Source organism: Euprymna scolopes, chromosome 7, assembly GCF_053919585.1.
Source record: "Euprymna scolopes isolate OS-2025 chromosome 7, ASM5391958v1, whole genome shotgun sequence".
Classification (NCBI taxonomy): domain Eukaryota; kingdom Metazoa; phylum Mollusca; class Cephalopoda; order Sepiida; family Sepiolidae; genus Euprymna; species Euprymna scolopes.
This window is the reverse complement of record NC_136488.1, coordinates 163,537,411-163,555,956: the sequence shown is the minus strand read 5'-3', so window position 1 is coordinate 163,555,956 and position 18,546 is coordinate 163,537,411. Positions and strand designations below refer to the sequence as shown.

General features: G+C 33.0%; 1 protein-coding gene across 1 annotated transcript in view; it reads right to left on the bottom strand.

Annotated features, from left to right (window-relative positions):
- Positions 1 to 14,009, bottom strand: part of LOC145280122 (cilia- and flagella-associated protein 299-like) — a 41,772-nt gene extending 27,763 nt beyond the window's left edge. Inside the window, exons 1-3 of the mRNA XM_080131879.1 lie at positions 13,686 to 14,009; positions 4,406 to 4,536; positions 565 to 655 (exon numbers count right to left, since the gene is read on the bottom strand). Coding sequence (XP_079988005.1) covers positions 565 to 655; positions 4,406 to 4,536; positions 13,686 to 13,793 — 330 coding nt within the window. The 5' untranslated portion in view covers positions 13,794 to 14,009. The remainder of the gene's footprint in view (positions 1 to 564; positions 656 to 4,405; positions 4,537 to 13,685) is intronic.
- Positions 14,010 to 18,546: the final 4,537 nt, after the last annotated feature.

The window sequence follows — 18,546 nt, the reverse complement described above, 5'->3', positions numbered from 1 at the left end:
AAACTATCTTTACATAACACCAAAAGATGGAGGAAGCGAGGAAGCATGGCTGTGGAAATCTTTTTACCCGAATACGATGTCAAGCATGTTAAAAATATACCATTTGTTGTAAAAATCCAATGGATAAACATCTGAAGAAGTTGGTGGGGAAAGGATATTTTTTACGGAAACATAAATCGTAAAATTGCCACTCATTAATGAAACAGCTGTATTGGAAAAATCCAGGAAATAAACGAAGGTTATAAAAAAGAAAACGTGAGTCTTTCAATTTTCAACAAAACTTTGCACTATATATATATATATATATATATATATATATATATATATATATATATATATATATATATATATATATATATATATTGGTTTCCATCATAGAGTGGGTCTTTTTAGTAAGCATTTAATTAATCAAACAGACAAACGTATTCAGGTGTATATTTTCGTTAATCAGTAATAATATGTTTATTTTGAGGTAAAGTTCCTTTTAAATGCTATTTCAACGCCAATCACTATTGAGATATAGTAATTGGAAAAGTTTTGAAATTTAAAAAAAAAAAAACTTACTGCAATTTCACCATTCCTGTTGGCTTTTTCTCGTTTTTCCAGTTCTTTTAAAAACGGATCGTGTAGTTCTTTCCCAGCACTCGCCAAAGTTCTTCAAAACGAAAAGAAAATCAAATATTCGAAATTGTTTCTCTTTTTTTTTAAGAATGTATTTTGCTTGTGGTTTTGATAATAACACAGTAACATTAAAACTCATAACACTTGATAAATAAATACGGATTATAACGATATAAATTGTAATTTTAGTCTGCTTTTTTAATTTCTTCATGAACTCCTGCTTAATATTTATATTTTTTTAGTAAATATTAACTAATACACATCAGCCGATTATGTATACAAGGTGTCCCCAAAAAGATATACTCACTCTTTGAAAGACAATTTGTATTTGATATTTTGAAATCCACACAATTAATCATGTATTTTTTTGTTTTTCAGATGCAACCAAATTTTCATAATTGCAAACGTACAATTAACATTTGAAGTAAAACAATTATATTAAAGTGCAACTTTTTATGGGGATATCTCAAAGATAAGATTTACGGTGCAAGACTAGCGCCAATCGAGCATTTGAAAAATGGAAGTCGAATATAATGTTTCGCAATTCCAAATGAAGCGTTCAATAATTTTTGTGAAAGAACTTACCAACTCAATTACCGCATTATTAGTCTTCTTCAAGACCTAAATCAACCAAGCACTAGTCCACGATCTCATAGATACGAAACTTCTTTCCGACCGACAGTTTAGATTTACGCAAACTCGTTCTACTGCAGATAGCGTAACTCTAATCTTTTAACGTATCAGGTTGACAAGTTCTTGTGGTTTTTACTTTTTAAATTCACATGAACCTATCTCTGTTCAAACAAAAATTTATTGATCGGAATAAGCACTATCAGAATAAGTACATTTTTGTCAACGCAAAACAAGTATATTTATGGCAGTAACATAAAAATCTTGAATTCTGGTAGCGATGAAGTCGCTGAAGACGTTTTTGATATTGCTTAAGGTTTTAAAGCATTTCTCATGCAGAAAGTTGTCAAGATGCTTGGAAAAGTGGTAGTCGGCAGGTGAGATGTCTAAAGCGTATGGCGGATGAGGCAGAGTTTCGTAGCTCAATTCATTCAACTTCCTCAGGGTCGGTTTAGTTTGGGTATTGTCGTGGAAGAGAACTGAGCCTTTTCTGTAGATTAATACTGTGTGTTATTTTCGAAGTTTCTGGTGCATTTCATCTATTTGTTTACAGTATTCCACCGTCGTAATGCATTTAAAAAACCTTCTTTTGTTGCAAATCTGGCTTTGAGAAGTGTCGTGAAGCTTCATCAGCATCTTACCACTGAGCTGAGCATCGCCGGTTGTCGTAAAGAATCCATTTTTCATCACAACTCACAACCTGGTCAAAAAACGGGTCATTCTTGATTTGCGTAAAAGAAGGAAAGATAACTCTTCACAACAACGTATCTTTTGGTTGTTGTTCAATTTGTGAGGCACCCATTTATCAAGTTTTTTTTGTCTTTCCAATCTCTATCAATTAGTTAAAAAAGTATTTTCTCCTCTAAAATTCAAAAAAGTTCTTCAACTTTTTTGAATTTAAAATTTTTTCTTGCCTAATGATATCAATAATGTTCGAAACGGTTTGCACATCGTAGCAAGATATGACTGTATTTACATAAAGAAAATAAAAAATTATAAATTTGCTCTCTTTGATTAAGCACTATCAACGACCCTTTGTTGGAATTCTAATCTTTGGAATATTTTCAACCTGGAATAAATACATACATACATACATACATATATATATATATATATATATATATATATATATATATATATATATATATATATATATACTAGCAGTTCAGCCCGGCTTTGCTCAGGCCGTATGTACTGTTCATAATATTTTGTGCCTATGTATATATTAAAAAGTGTGCATATGTACGGTAATGCCTTTCTATATAATAGGCTTCTTTAACTACCATAGAGAAAAGTTGGTAGAGACACGAGAGGTTAGGTTTTTTTTTAATTTTGACTCCCTTAACATTGATTTGTTTTGGGCTCAAATCAAATAAAAATGTTTTACCCATGTCCAAGTAACCTACATCTAAAATTTCAAGTGTTTAGACCCAAAATTGGCAGAGGAATTTGGAAGAGTCTGCAAAGGTCAACTCTTTCAACGCTGACTTCTTGGTAGCGAAATTTTTGCCCCAAAACGGATTAAAAGCTTGCTGCATGTCTGAATACCCTTTATGTAAAATTTCAAATGTGTAGACCCAAAATTGGCTTAATAGTTTGCTAGAGATCGCAAAGGTCAAATCTTTTGAAATTTGACCGCTTGGTAGCAAAATTTTCGGTCAAAACTCGATTAAAAAGCTTGCCCTATGTCTGGATACACTCTTTGTAAAATTTCAAATATTTAGACTAAAAATTGGCTGAGTAATTTCGTAAAGACTGCAGAGGTCCATAGCATTTATTGGTTTGGGCTCAAATCAAGTTATTAAGTTAGATCCATGTCCAAGTAACCTATATTTAAAATTTCAAGTACTTTGACCGGAAATTAGCGGAGGAGTTTGGTAGAGTTTTCGAAGGTCAAACCGTTGAACTTTGACCACATAAAAGCAACATTTCTGGTCAAAACCCGATTAAAAAAAATTTCCCAAATCTCAATACTCCTTATGTCAAATCTCGAATCTGTAGACCGAAAATTGACAGAATTATTTGGTAGGGAAATGTACACAGACAGACAGACAGACAGACAGACACAGACACACACTTTCACTTTTATATATATATATATATATATATATATATATATATATATATATATATATATATATATAAAGTGATGGTTGTGTAGTTCCAACGAGAGAAAAAATATATATTTAAAAGAGTGTAGCCATCAACAATTGTGGGGTTTTTTTTAAAGGTTTTCATCATATTTTTATTTTAAAATATTTTTATAACGCGTTTCGAGCTTAGGGTGTGCTCTCTTCAGATGTTTTCGTAAAAAGTTTTTCTTTAAAATGGGAGTTTGAAGAGTTATTTTTACCTCCGCTGATGCTAAATGTGTTTTTCAGAGTGATGTGTGGTCTCAGACATTCTGTCTCCAACTGTAAGTGTTCAAAGTGTCCGGTCAAAGTTAGATTCAAAGAGGGCGCTTTTGGTCCATTTGGTGAAGGTTTTTATGGTTTTTTTAGGGTTTTTTTTTTAAAGACTTTCTTTCCCCATGTAAGGGCACACACTCACACACAATCACACACGCATACATATACATACATGTACATGTACACATGCACACGCACATGCACGCTGGCACACACACATACACACACGCACATACATAGAAATATATGTAGGAGCATACACACATACATACCCACATACACACTCACACGCGTACTCACACACATCCACCACTAACACATCAGGCACATATTGGTTAATTATTTTTATTTTTTTATTTTTTATTTTTATATATATATATATATATATTTTCCCAACCAAAACACGCATGTATATATGCGCTTAATCATTCAGACATAAGTACACACACACACACACACACACACACACAAGTAAGATGGAGAATAGGTAGGAGAAGATATATATACACACATATACACGCACATACACATATATATATATACATACATGTATGTGCATACACACTCACAAACATCCACATACTATGCAGGCACATACACATACATGCACACACATGCACACACATAGATATATGCAGGGGCTCACACATACGCGTATATCCATATCCACACGAACACATTTACCCACTCATACATATGCATACATATGTATATATATACACACACACACACATTCGCTGACGTACATTTGTTGTGTCTTTCCCGCACTAGTTCTTGCCTCAGCTGCCTGTTTTCTTGCTTCAAACTCTTTCCGCTTCATAACATCGCCACATCTTAGGGAACCCAATTCAGCAAGTTGACGGGCAACTTCTTTGTCCTTCCGGTCAGATAAGAAGAGAGAGAAAAAAAGAAAAGTATTTTTTCTTTTTAAAAAATCAACGAATTAATCTAAAACATACAAATAAATAACAGAGAATAAAACAAAGTCACGCATGTAAAACAGAACAAACGAATTGATTCTCTAAGATGTGTCCATTTATTCTACGTGTTTATTGATGGACGTGCTCTTATAATTTAAATGTAAATTTCATAAATAAAGGAAAATCCCGTGATGATTAAATCGCAAAGTGATTCTTATGAATGTTAGATTATGCCAGGGCAACATCGGGTGGCCTTACTGATAGTCGACTTAGGAAAATCGACTATTATTATTCTTAAAAAGTTAAAATATAAACATTATTATTTTGTTGCTATGTAGAAAAAGTTATGCAGAGAGAATGTTCGAAACAAAGGAATGTTTAATGAAATATTTTTGGTCAACTTAGAAACAAGTCTATTGCCAAGGTCGCTGGAAAGATGGTGGGATCCTTCTACCGCTCCAGAAGATATCTCACTACTGATGCAATTCTCTATCTATATAAAAGCCAAGTACATCCAAGGATGGAATACTGTTGCCATATCTGGGCAGGAGCTGCTAAAAATAGCCTATCCTGCCTTGACAGAGTACAAAATAGACTTCGTGGCTTAGTGGGGGATGCCCTTTTCTCTACCTTGCAACCTCTCTCCCACAGAAGAGACGTTGCGAGCCTTTCCTTGTTTTATAGTTATTTCCATGGCAGGTACTCGTCTGAACTCCAATCTCTGGTCCCCCCTCGCCAATCTTTCACGAAAAACACCCGCCTAGCTGAATCCACTGTGAAAAATTTCAGGGATAAGGGTTATTGCAAGTACATTACGTTAGTGTGGAGATTTGATGAAGTGTTTACTTAAGGGGGCGGTTCATTAGGAATTTGTTAACATTGGACTTGAAGACATCCAAGTTGTAGTCAGGTGGGAAGCAGGCAGACGGAACAGAGTTCCACAGGCGTGCAGTTCTAAGAAAGAAGCTTTGTTCATGGAATCCGCGTTTTGATTTAGGCACAGATATAGAGTGGGGGAAAATTTTTCACAGTGGATTCAGCTAGACGGGTGTTTTTCGTGAAAGATTGGCCAGGGGGGACCAGAGATTGGAGTTCAGACGAGCACCTGCCATGGAAATAACGATAAAACAAGGATAGGCTCGCAACGTCTCTTCTTGGGGGAGAGAGGTTGCAGGGTAGAGAAAAGGGCATCCCCCACTAAGCCACAAAGTCTATTTTGTACTCTGTCAAGGCAGGATAGGCTGTTTTTAGCAGCTCCTGCCCAGATATGGCAGCAGTATTCCATCCTTACTTTATCTTATTTAATTTATAACTTTAGAATTATATAGATGGTTCTGGGCTGAGAGAAGGAGTTCAAAGGGATTCCTGTGGATTACTAGTAAACTACGTATGTGGCTCTATGGGGTTTAATACTGGTTAAAATACAATAAGAAAATAAAACAGCAGAATTACTTTAATGTAATAGTAGGAAGACCCGACGTTACTCGGGATTTAATGAAAAACACTATTATGTTTTTTTTTACTAACACTCGAAACATTATATTACTTTCACTATGCTCATAACACCATATAATTTTCTTTTACTCTTTTTTTAAATGCTCTTCCCCAAGTTTTCTGGCCTAATATAGATGGAAGAAACTGAAAGTTTTGGAAAACTCTGAATTCATGTTCTACCCATCGAGTTAAATATCAGTTTCGGTGTTGTTCGCAAAACGTTTCGGCCGCTGTAACCACCAACCTTCTTTAGGTGTATCTTTTCAAACAAGAGAAAAGTCCAGGTTTTCCTTGATGGTCATACGTCAAAACAACGTGATATAAATGCAGGTGTGACACAAGGGTCTATCATTAAACCTTTATTATTTCTGATATTCATAAATGACCTTTCTGATAAAATTGTCTCTGAGATGGGTATATTTGCTGATGACACCATGCTCTAATAATAAACTCGAAAACTTTCTACTCTAATAGTTTCTTCCCTCGAACTGCTAGACTTTGGAATTCTCTCCCATGTCCATGCTTCCATTGTTTTCCTCAGAAAATGTTATATATATGGTTTAACTTTCATCAAAATAGAATATATAGAAATTTTAAGAGCGGTTATTCCCCTTAATAACTGTATGGGGAAATGTATAGATTTGGAACGACTTCAATTTATTTCCCTGGATATCGTTACATATATATATATATATATATATATATATATATATATATATATATATATATATATATATATATATATATATACACTTCTGGTTTTTACAAAGATTATCAAAACTTTTTTTTTTATGGCGAACGCACACACAAACATTGATATTTATATAGAGCGATAGACTAAACCATCTCTTACCCGTTGGGTCAGTGTTTTTTATGCATCTTATTACTTATATAATTGCTTAATTTTGAAATTGCCTGACGAAGCAGCAACAGCTAGTAGTTATGGCCGCTATTGGAATATACATGTTATCAGTTTTTCGTGACTACTCTTCGTTCTTTATGACGTCACACTGCTTTTGCCAACTACCATTCTCCTTTAGTACATTATTCAGTGTGCACCATGACACGACTCAAATTTGAAAGGAGGATTTCAGGTGAAGATCACAGTGTAGTATCTGTTCTGATGCTACGTTTAGTCAATGAATGGGAAACCCTTCCATACTAAAACAATTTCTGTTTTTGCCTGGGTTCAGAGTGCCCCTTTTTGGGAAACTGGTTTTCCTCCACATAAAAACAACCTTGTGTCACATTTTGCTTTTGTGGGAAAACAAATTAATTAATAAATTCGTTTTTTGCTTTTTAATTTACAGAGATTTTAAATCATATGTTATTTCGATAAAACGTCATGAAGACATGATTTGGGTAAAATTTAAGCAAAACAATATATTATATCTATTAGCACTTATATATGAAAGGCACTTTATCTGTGTTTGTGTGTGTGTGTCTATGTGTATCTGTGTGTGCGCCTGTGTGTGTGTGCCTGTGTGTGTGTCTGTCTGTCTGTCTGTGTGTCTGTGTGTTTGTGTTCATTTCGTTACCCATGAACTCTGAAAAGACTGGTCTTATTTTTTTTTTAATTTTCACACAAATGTACATTTTGTGTCTGGGGTGTTCATGCATAAGTTTTGTATCGGAATGCCTCTGATAAGTATCAAAAATCGATAATCAAAAACATCATACAACCTAATATTACAAGTGCTTTTGAGAAGTTTTATCAGCAGCATAAAAAACCAACAGTGAGCCATGATGATTGACTTTTGTATTTAAAACTTTAATTCAAGCCATTATATATAAAAGAAATAATTCTATAAAATCAACAGTAGGTTCTCTACAGTCCAAGGTATATTACAACATATTGTGAACTAAGTCGCTACGGGGAGGTATATGAAACTTTCCTCTTGTGCACCACGATGGGTCCCCGACTAGAACAGGCAATGAATCGATTTGATTGAAAAATGGGCGATTTCACCAATTTTGATGATAATCAAAATATTGGAAGTGTAGAACATTCGCTGATTATTATTCAATCCGGACATCGTCAGGTCTCACTGCTAGTGTAGATATATATATATATATATATATATATATATATTCCTGTGGAAATATTTTTATTCACTTATATTTCCTTTTTATATATACTAATCCTTATTTAAGAAGCTCAATATAATTACAGAGCGTCTAATAAATAAATGAAAAAAAGTCTGTATTCCAAATTTCATGATGTTGACCATCTTACAATTTATTCCTTTAATTCAGTTGACATTTACAATTCTTGACAGTAGCTGTTTCGTAACACAAAATCATTCACTTAATTATTATATCAATCAATGAATCTATTTTGTCCTTAACTCATTTCTAAGTTCAAAATGGCATAATGTAAGCAAATAATAAAGTAATTGCTGTTTCTTTTTCTTTTTTTTTTTACATAGGCATAACCACTTATCAAGGCCTAGAGACCACTCGAGGATAAGCGTTAAGAGTTTACAGCAGTTAATTGGACAATATAGTAGTTGTTAGTGATGGAAATTCGGTAAATTTTTTAACAAGTGGAACGGCTCATCAAGAACTTGTTTACGTTGGGCTTGAAGACAACCATATTGTAGTCAGCTGGAAAGCAGGAAAACCGTAAGACAATTCCACAGGTATGCAGTTCTAAGAAAGAAGCTTTGTTCATGGAATCTACGTTTAGGTTTAGGCACAGATAAAGAGTGGAGGGAATTATTGATAGTGTTTTCAGCTAGACGAGTGTTTCTTGTGAAAGTTTGGCGAGGGGGTACCATAGATTGAAGCTCAGTCGAACACTTTCCATGAAAATAACGATACATCAGAGACAAACTCGCAACATCTCTTCTGTGAGAAAGAGGTTGCAAGGAATAGAAAAGGACATCTTCTATGAGGCTACGAAGTCTATTTTGAATTCTATCAAGGCAGGACAAGTCCTTTCTAGCAGCTCCTGCCCAGATGTGGCAACAGTATTCCATCCTTGGACGTACCTGGCTCTTATATAGATAGAGAATTGCATCAGCAGTGAGATATCTACTGGATCGATAGAAGGATCCCACCATTTTTCCAGTGGCCTTGGGAACAGATTTGATGTATGTGTTCCATTTAAGATCAGGAGTAAAGGTCAAGCCCAGAAGCTTGTCAAAACTTGAGGCCTCCCCAAGACGAGAGCCATTCATTTCAATTGATGCCAGATGGGGATCAGAACACTGATGATGATTCTCTTCCAATTTTCGGATTTTTTAATCATTCCTAAATGCATTTTGTTTTCTTTTGGTGAATTGATAGTTGTTATTTCTTCTGGTGAGTTAAGGACAAATAAAACCTTTCTATCACAATAAATTCAAAAGGTATGATATGAGCTTTATAGAGACTTTCCAAGCGAACTATAGAATACTGATGTGTAATCAGTAAGTATCTACAAAGTGCGACACAGATGTATCCTCTCTATATGTAACATGATGTAACTGTAATATAAGTAAATATTATCATTATAACTTTTGTAAGATTTTAAAGAATAAGCCGAAAATAAGCTAATCTAAATTTTTTCAGTGTACTTATCAAGGCCTGGAAGCCACTCAGGGATAAGGGTTATTGCAAGTACATTACGCTAGTGTGGAGATTTGATGAAGTGTTTAATTAAGGGGGCGGTTCATTAGGAATTTGTTAACATTGGACTTGAAGACATCCAAGTTGTAGTCCGGAGGGAAGCAGGCAGACGGAACAGAGTTCCACAGGCTCTAAGTAAAACAACACTACAGCTTTATTTTAAAACATCAATTCAGGTAACTTTGTTATGTTGTAGAGCTGACATTTATTTAATGTAGCCGCCTTCAGCCTCAATCACCGCCTCGATACGGGTGAGGTCGGGAGATAAGGGGGGGGGGCAGTGAGAGAAGTGTACAAAGTCATAGCATTCTTTCTAAAGCCAAGTCTGGGTCTCTTTGCATTTGTGGGCCGGCGCGGAATCCTGCTGCCCCACGCAGGGTCTGCCATCAGTCACCTGATTGCACCAGGGGATCACCACACTCTTCAGCACATCCAGGTACACTTTGGTGTTGACTTTCCAGCCGATTTTGAAGATGTGAGGTGGCATGATGTGGGCTTCACTTGAAATCACACCAAAGATCATAACCATGGCCGGAAACTTTGTTTTCATTTCCTGGGCATTCAAGTATTAAAAAGTCCAGATTTGCATTTTGACGATACTAGCAATGGTTCTGTTGTCACAACTTGGATATGCTAGAGAGCATGAGTTGTACAGAGGCGCATCTCCGATTCTGCTTGTTGAACATTGTGTTCCTTTCAGACATGATAAAAGGCTCCTATCGCTCTTGGGATTTGTACACAACTGGCCAACTAGTAGATGCTCTGCAATAAAAAAAGAAAATCGGTTTTCATCAAACGGAAATGGAATCATGTCGTTTTTCTAGGGCGATAATTTTATCGTTCCACTCTGTAATAAAAATAGGAGACTAATATCGTGTTTACATTATCAACGCTTTAAAACACTGTTCTCATGTATTTGTCATTTCTAACTCGTAAACATACACGTGTTTAATAAATGTAGTAAAAATCAACTTATAGTCAGACTTTTGTGAAATTTTCCATACTTATTAATTTTGGAATTAATTTCTATTTAAAATGCATTTTTTGTAAAATATATAAACAGATATATTTTTGTACGTAGCCTCCTCGTATTTTATTTTGGGAAGTCTAAAAAGAAAAATATTATAATTTATTGGAATTTCAAAATTATATCCAGCCTCGATAGAGTTCGAAACCGGCTTCAAAACCTAGTAGGTGATGCCGTTTTCTCTAACCTGCAACCTCTTTTCTACAGAAGAGATGTTGCGAGCCTTTCTCTGCTCTATCGTTATTTTCATGGTAAGTGCTCGACTGACCTCCAAATAATGTTTCCCCTTGCCAAACTTTCACAAAAATACTTGACTAGATATAACCACTATATTTCCCCACTCACTATTTGTGCCTAAATCTAAACGCAGATTCCATAACAAAGCTTTTTTCCCAGAACTGTCCGCCTGTGTAACACTGTTCCGCTGGCCTGCTTCCTGGTTGAATACAACACAGTAGCCTTTAAATCCTTTAAATTCCAGTTCATGTTGAGCCGACCCCATAAATAATGAAATTCTAACCTATTTACACAATTAACGATTGCTACACTATCACCTTACATTAATTAACCCTTATCCTCGAATGGCCTTCAGACCTTGATAAGTGGTGACTCTCAGGTAAAACAAAAATGCTGAAGAGTTGAAAAATTTTTTAAATACTTATTTTTTTATGCTTAAACATTCTTTTTTCACTTAAATTTGTAAATGAAAAAGAAAAATTCGATAGTATTATGTTTTGTAAAAAAAAAAGTTTCTTTGAGGCTTGTTAAGATGTAGTCGACAAACCTATTTTTTAATGTACCGTTTTAAGCAAAAACAATATTACATACTTAATTGTCATGTCGAAAATAGTAATATATCCAAAAAATTACGAAAATTCATTGAGTAGAACAACTGTAATTGTGTTTAAAAAAAAAAGTCTATCGCTATAGACAACAAATTTTGCAGCCATGACACAAGTAATCTAAAATATTTCTTTCGGAGTTATGTCCCCTGCGTTTAGACGCTTACGTCTACATTATACTTGGCCTTTTGGTCAAGATCAAAGTGTAGTATCTGTTCTTCAGATGCTGCACTTCCATTTCTTGTTCTCTTTCGGTGGAGGATCAGTAGCAGTGTCAGAAATTTCGTGAAAATAGTGAATAATTCCACCCCATCTTTCCAAGCTTATAACTCCTCGAAAAATGTAATTCAAGCCCTAATTTTTTTTTTCAATTAAAGGAGTAAGGACCAAGGTTTTATTTAAAAAAAAACAAAACAAAACAATGTGTTTTTTTTTTTTTTAAAAAGGTTTTAAACTTCGGACTTTACAGGTAAATTTCTAAAAAACTGATTTTTTTTTTGTTTTAAATTTGAATATATTATTTATTGACCTTTTCTCTTCAATTTGTGATATATAAACCTATTAAACATAAATTAATTATTTACTTTTTAATAGACATTTCAAAATGAGAGGCGTAAATTATTCGACCCCCTATCTTTCTAAGCTTATAACTCCTCGAAAAATGTAATTCAAGCCCTAATTTTTTTTTTCAATTAAAGGAGCAAGGACCAAGGTTTCATTAAAAAAAAAAAAAAAAGACAAAAAGAAAAAATGTGTTCTTATAAAATAAGGTTTTAAACTTCGGACTTTACAGGTAAATTTCTAAAAAACTGATTTTTTTTTTTGTTTTAAATTTGAATATATTATTTATTGACCTTTTCTCTTCAATTTGTGATATATAAACCTATTAAACATAAATTAATTATTTACTTTTTAATAGACATTTCAAAATGGGGGGGGGCGTGAAAATGGGGGGCGTGAAAATGGGGGGGCGTGAATTTAAAAAAAACGTTTGTCTAAAATATTATATTCGGTTTATTGGAAAGAACATAAAATTTCACATTGACCCTGAAAATATCGTAAAAATAGAATCAATAGAAAAATTTTGATAGATTTTTAAAATTTAAAAATTTAAAAATATTGAGTTTAAAAATTGAAAAATATTGAGTTCGGAAAATTCATTACTGTTTTAAAAAAAAAATAAAAATATTTTTATTACTTTTAAAACAACTGTAATAGTTTATTTTGGAAGTATAATCCATAAAGAAAATAAATAACCCACTTTTAACAGAGAAATTACGAGATTTTTATATTGTATTCGCAGTTTCGTGTTAGGGGTGTCAAAAATTCCTACAAAAATTCTGATACTGCTAGAGGATCAGTCCTTCACGACTGAGACAATTTTTATTTTTGTACCTATTCTCCACGTTAAAAAACGACCTTGGTGTCTAACTCTGTCCCGTGGGGAGGCATAGTAAATAGGTACATTATAACGTTTAAGGAAAATGCGATTTTACCCAATTTTCTGTGAAAATTACTTTTAACTATAAACAACGTTCTACCTGATGGTTTTTCGTAATTTGTGGATATATTACTATTTTCGGCATGACAATTAAGTATGTGATATTGTTTTTTTGCTTAAAAGAACATATTTTTAAAAAGTCAATCTGTCGACTATATCTTAACAATCTCAACCTATATATTCAACAACTTTTGATCTACAAACTTGAAATTTGGTATATAGGGTATTTAGACATGTGGAAAACTTTTTAATCCATGGGGAAGGAGTCTGTTTTGAACTATTCTGTACTTTAACTTAACAATTTCAAATTCTTAAAGATAAGTCTTCCAGCACACTTTCACCGAAGAAGAAATTTTTTTTTTTTTTTTTTTTTTTTTTTTTACAAGGTCACCACTTATCAAGGCCCGGAAGCCACTCAGGTATAAGGGTTATTGCATATACAGTACGTTATACATTAATGTTGAGATTTCATAAAGTGTCTACTTAAGGGGGCGGTTCATCAGGAATTTGTTTACGTTGGATTTGAAGACATCCAAGTTGTAGTCAGGTGGGAAACAGGTAGACATTCATTCATCTTCAATATTTCACCGAAATCTTTGATATATTTTGGCATTATCGAAAATCTCTTACCTCCAAAAAATCCAAATCCATTGATGTTATTTCAGAGTCCAAATAATCTTCATATGTGTTGAACTCTGCAACAACGTCGTCACTCTTTGGGGGACAGTCTTTGTCCATTGTCTTTGCACGCCTAGGTTAGAAAACGATTCAATTTTTTTGGTCAACAATAAACCTTGCGTATCGCTCTACTTGGTGCGATTGATTATTTTATTTTATTGTTTTTTTTTTTAGAAATAAAGTTGCCAAATTAAAACTACGAATTCCATACACTTTAAAGATGACTTGTCCGTAAGATTATTACTTCAAAGTATTAAACAAAAATAAAATGATGACGCCTATGTGTAAAAATGGTTGTTATAGCAACAGTCGCTTCCAATGTATCGCTTTCCAGAGAAAAACTGCTTTAACGATATATGATTATTTGTTTGTCTGTTTTTTAATCACGTTCACCTCCTAACAAGGCATGTTGTCACTTGGACATAAGGGGCTACTATTTGGGACTATGCCTAGGAAAGATTAACAAGATGTTCGTTTATGTTATATTTAAATTTCTACATATCAGTACAGTTAAGGAAGCAGGTAGCAGGAAGGGAATTCCAAACGGTAGGCATGACACACTTATCTTTGTACTCCTCGAATTGGTGTGTATAGCTGTCATCCCAGGAGGGAGCCTCTTCTGAAGGCAATACACAAGAAAGCTCGCAAAAAGTTTGCTGAAGACATGTCAACAAAACCCATAGATTACTGGAACCATGCCCTATGGTCTAATGAGACGAAATTTAATTTGGTTCTGATGGCCTTAAGTGTGTGTGGCGGTGACCAGGTGAGGAGTACAAAGATAAGTGTGTCATACCTACAGTCAAGCATGGCGGTGGGGATGCCATGGTCTGGGGCTGCATGAGTACTGCAGGTGTTGGAGAGTTACATTTCATTGAGGAAAACATGAACTCCAACACATACTGTCAAATACTGGGTTGCAGAGCAGTGTTCTAGCATGACAATGGCCCAAAAACACACATCCAAGACAACCACTGCTTTGCTGAAGAGGCTGAGGGTAAAGGTGATGGACTGGCCAAGCATGTCTCTAGATTTGAACCCAATAGAACATCTTTGGGACATCCTCAAGCAGAAGGTGGAGGTGAGCAAAGCTAGCTCTGCAACATTGTAATTGAAGAGTGGAAGAGCATTCCAGTGGCTACATGTGAAGCGCTGGTAAATTCCATGCCCAGTAGAGTAAAGGCAGTTTTGGATAATGATGGTGGCCACACAAAATATTGAGAGTCGACATGTTGTATGTTAATATTGACAACTTTTCATAAAGGGTGGACTCATTTTTGTTCCCAGGGATTTAGATTTTAATGGCTATATTTTTAGTTATTTTGAGGAGAAAATAAATTAACTCTGTTATATATGCTGCAGACAGACTACTTTTCATTGCGTCAAAAAATCATTTTTTCAGTGTTGTCCCATGAAGAGATATACTTAAATATTTGAAGAAATGTAAGGGGTTTATTCACTTTTGTGATACAGTATATATATATATATATATATATATATATATATATATATATATATATATAGATAGATAGATAGATTGATAGATAGATAGATAGTTGGTAAAACTGGTAATTAGTAAAAACATGAAGAGAGCGCAGAGCAAATATGTGTTCTATTTTTTTTTATTACCGTTTTATCTGTTTGGTTACATATGTTTCGGATGTTGGACCATGTCTCGTCAGACCTTACACAATGCCGGGTGGCCTGCTGATATATATATATATATATATATATATATATATATATATATATATATATATATATATATATATATATATATATATAACTACTTCATTTACTCACATAAAATTAATATACAAAAGTATAGATTTATGTGTAGACTTTAAGTATTTACTTCAAAAGTGCTCAATACGTAGGTAGAGCTAGTTAGTAATTTATAAAATATATATGGCGATTAAGCTACACTGAATATTCGGCTTTTCATCCACTCTAGGATTCGTCAGGCTTATATATATATATATATATATAGTCATCCACATACAGTGCTGTTTCGCTGTTTCACAGCTCATCAGTGCGGCTAGACAAGCAACTACCTCAAGCTCTTTCATAAAAATGTTTCTGTTATGTGACAAAAAACTATTTTCTTTCCGTCACAAGTGTCACGCTCACACATTAATTCCATAGCTAATATAACATACTGACTCAACGGGTCACGGGTAGTCTAGTATTTTATCACCTTTAATTTGCATTCTGAAAGATGTTAAAACGACAACTCTAAAACCATACCGTTTCATTTTTGTAAGGGGGAGAACTCTAAAAGTATCAATTTTAAAGGGGAATAACTCTTTGCAGATTTAAAATTAATTTTACTGAATATTAGTTTTTTTATTTCCTATTTTAGAGTGGGTACTGCTAGATGGTTTCGTGTAAAAATCATTTTTCCTTTAAATTTGAGGCAGAAATGTGTCATTCTACTTGAATGTTTCTTTTTATGCTTGCATGTAGTATTGTTGCGACATCTGGGAATTAGGTATACATTTTTTTAAGAGGTCAAATATTTTCTGAATGGGAAACACTTTTTTCATGCTGAATTCAAAATCGCATTCATGTTCTTTGGATATTGAATAAAAAAAAAAAAGAAAACAGAACTGTTAAGTATTGTGTGTGTGTGTGTGTGTGTGTGTGTGTGTGTGTGTGTGTGTGTGTGTGTGTGTGTGTGTGTGTGTGTGTGTGTGTGTGTGTGTGTGTGTGTTTCCATATAACTTAAAACTGGAGAGACAATAATTTAATTATAGGCTTTCGCTTAGATTCACACTTCTTTGTTTACAAAGCCATTCGGCGGAAGTGACGTCAGACAAATTTTAAGGTACGGATGAGTATGAGTGTCAGAAATAGCGAATAATTCCACCCCATCTTTCCAAGCTTATAACTCCTCGAAAAATGCAATTCAAGCCCTAATTTTTTTTTTTTTCAATTAAAGGAGCAAGGACCAAGATTTCATTTTTTTAAAAAAAAAATAAAAAAAAAAAAAAAAAACCTGTTTTTTTTTAAAAAGGTTTTAAACTTCGGACTTTACAGGTAAATTTCTAAAAAACAGTGTCTATTTTTTTTGTTTTAAATTTGAATATATTATGTATTGACCTTTTCTCTTCAATTTGTGAGTAAATAATTATGTACTTATCGGGGTCTAAATTAATTATTATTAGACATTTACAAAATGGGAGGCGTGAATTATTCGACCCCCTGTCTTTCCAAGCTTATAACTCCTCGAAAAATGTAATTCAAGCCCTAATTTTTTTTTCAATTAAAGGAGCAAGGACCAAGGTTCCATTAAAGAAAAGAAAAAGAAAAAACAAATAACGTGGTTTTAAAAAAAGGTTTTAAACTTCAAACTTTACAGGTAAAATTCTAAAAGAACACTATGTTTGTTTTTTTTTTAATTTGAATATATTATGTATTGACCTTTTCTCTTCAATTTGTGAGTAAATTAATTATTTACTTTCGGGTGACTAAATTAATTATTTACTTTTTAATAGACACTTAAAAATTGGGATGGGGGGGGTTCGTTAATTTAAAAAAAAAAACGTTTGTCTAAAATATTATATTCGATTTATTGGAAAGAACATAAAATTTCACATTGACCCTGAAAATATCGTAAAAATAGAATCAATAGAAAAATTTTGATAGATTTTTAAAGTTTAAAAATTGAAAAATATTGAGTTCGGAAAATTCATTACTGTTTAAAAAAAAAAAAAAATATTTCTATTACTTTTAAAACAACTGTAATAGTTTATTTTGGAAGTATAATCCATAAAGAAAATAAATAACCCACTTTTAACAGAGAAATTCCGCGATTTTTATATTGTATTCGCAGTTTCGTGTTAGGGGTGTCAAAAATTCCTACAAAAATTCTGATACTGCTAGATGACCGACACTGTATATGATGTAACTTGTTTTTATTTTTTTTTATTTTTTTATTTAAATCAAATATAAAAATAGAAGTTTTATTCAAACAGTCTTTATTTGAACTTTTATAATAAAATTATAACCTTTATAATAAAAATATGTTTATGAATTATTTTTTTTTATTATTAACATCAGATGTTGGCATTTTTTATTTATTTATTTATTTTTTTTTTTGTAAATTTTTACATTATGTCCACCTTCACAATTTTATTTAAAATAACGATTTTTAAAGATTTTCGACTATGCTGAATAAGAAAATACCATTTAAATTTTGCAGAGACAAGTAGTTTTCGAGATATCAAAACCTGTAATATGCACTGTAATTCATTGGCCGCCATGTTTGTACGCACGCGCAATAAATAAATCTACTTCTCTACGACCGACACTGCCACCTCCCCCAATTTTTTAAAAAGTATTTGCGGGTGGATTTTTTTAATATGCTGATTCAAGCAAAAACAATAATTTGTACTTAATTACAATGTCGAAAATAGTAATATATCCAAAAATTACGAAAATTCATTGCGTAGAAAGTTATTTCTAGTTAAAAGTAATTTTTACGGAAGATTAAAGCAAATTGCATTTTTCTTAGAAGTTATGAAGTAGACATTGAAGAGTTCACACATAGGAGACATACCTTGGAACGAATATTTCAGATTGCTTGTTCCTGGCGTACAATATGTGTTGTCTTTAGCGTGTAGTAGAAATGATGACATGAAATATACTATTTTTACTAAAAATACAATAGTAGTTGTTTTACTCGATGAATTTTCGTAATTTTTGGATATATTATTATTTTTGACATTACAATTAAGTACGTAATATTGTTTTTTTGCTAAAAATTAAATATTCAAAATAGCGATTAAAAAATCAATTACATATATTTTAA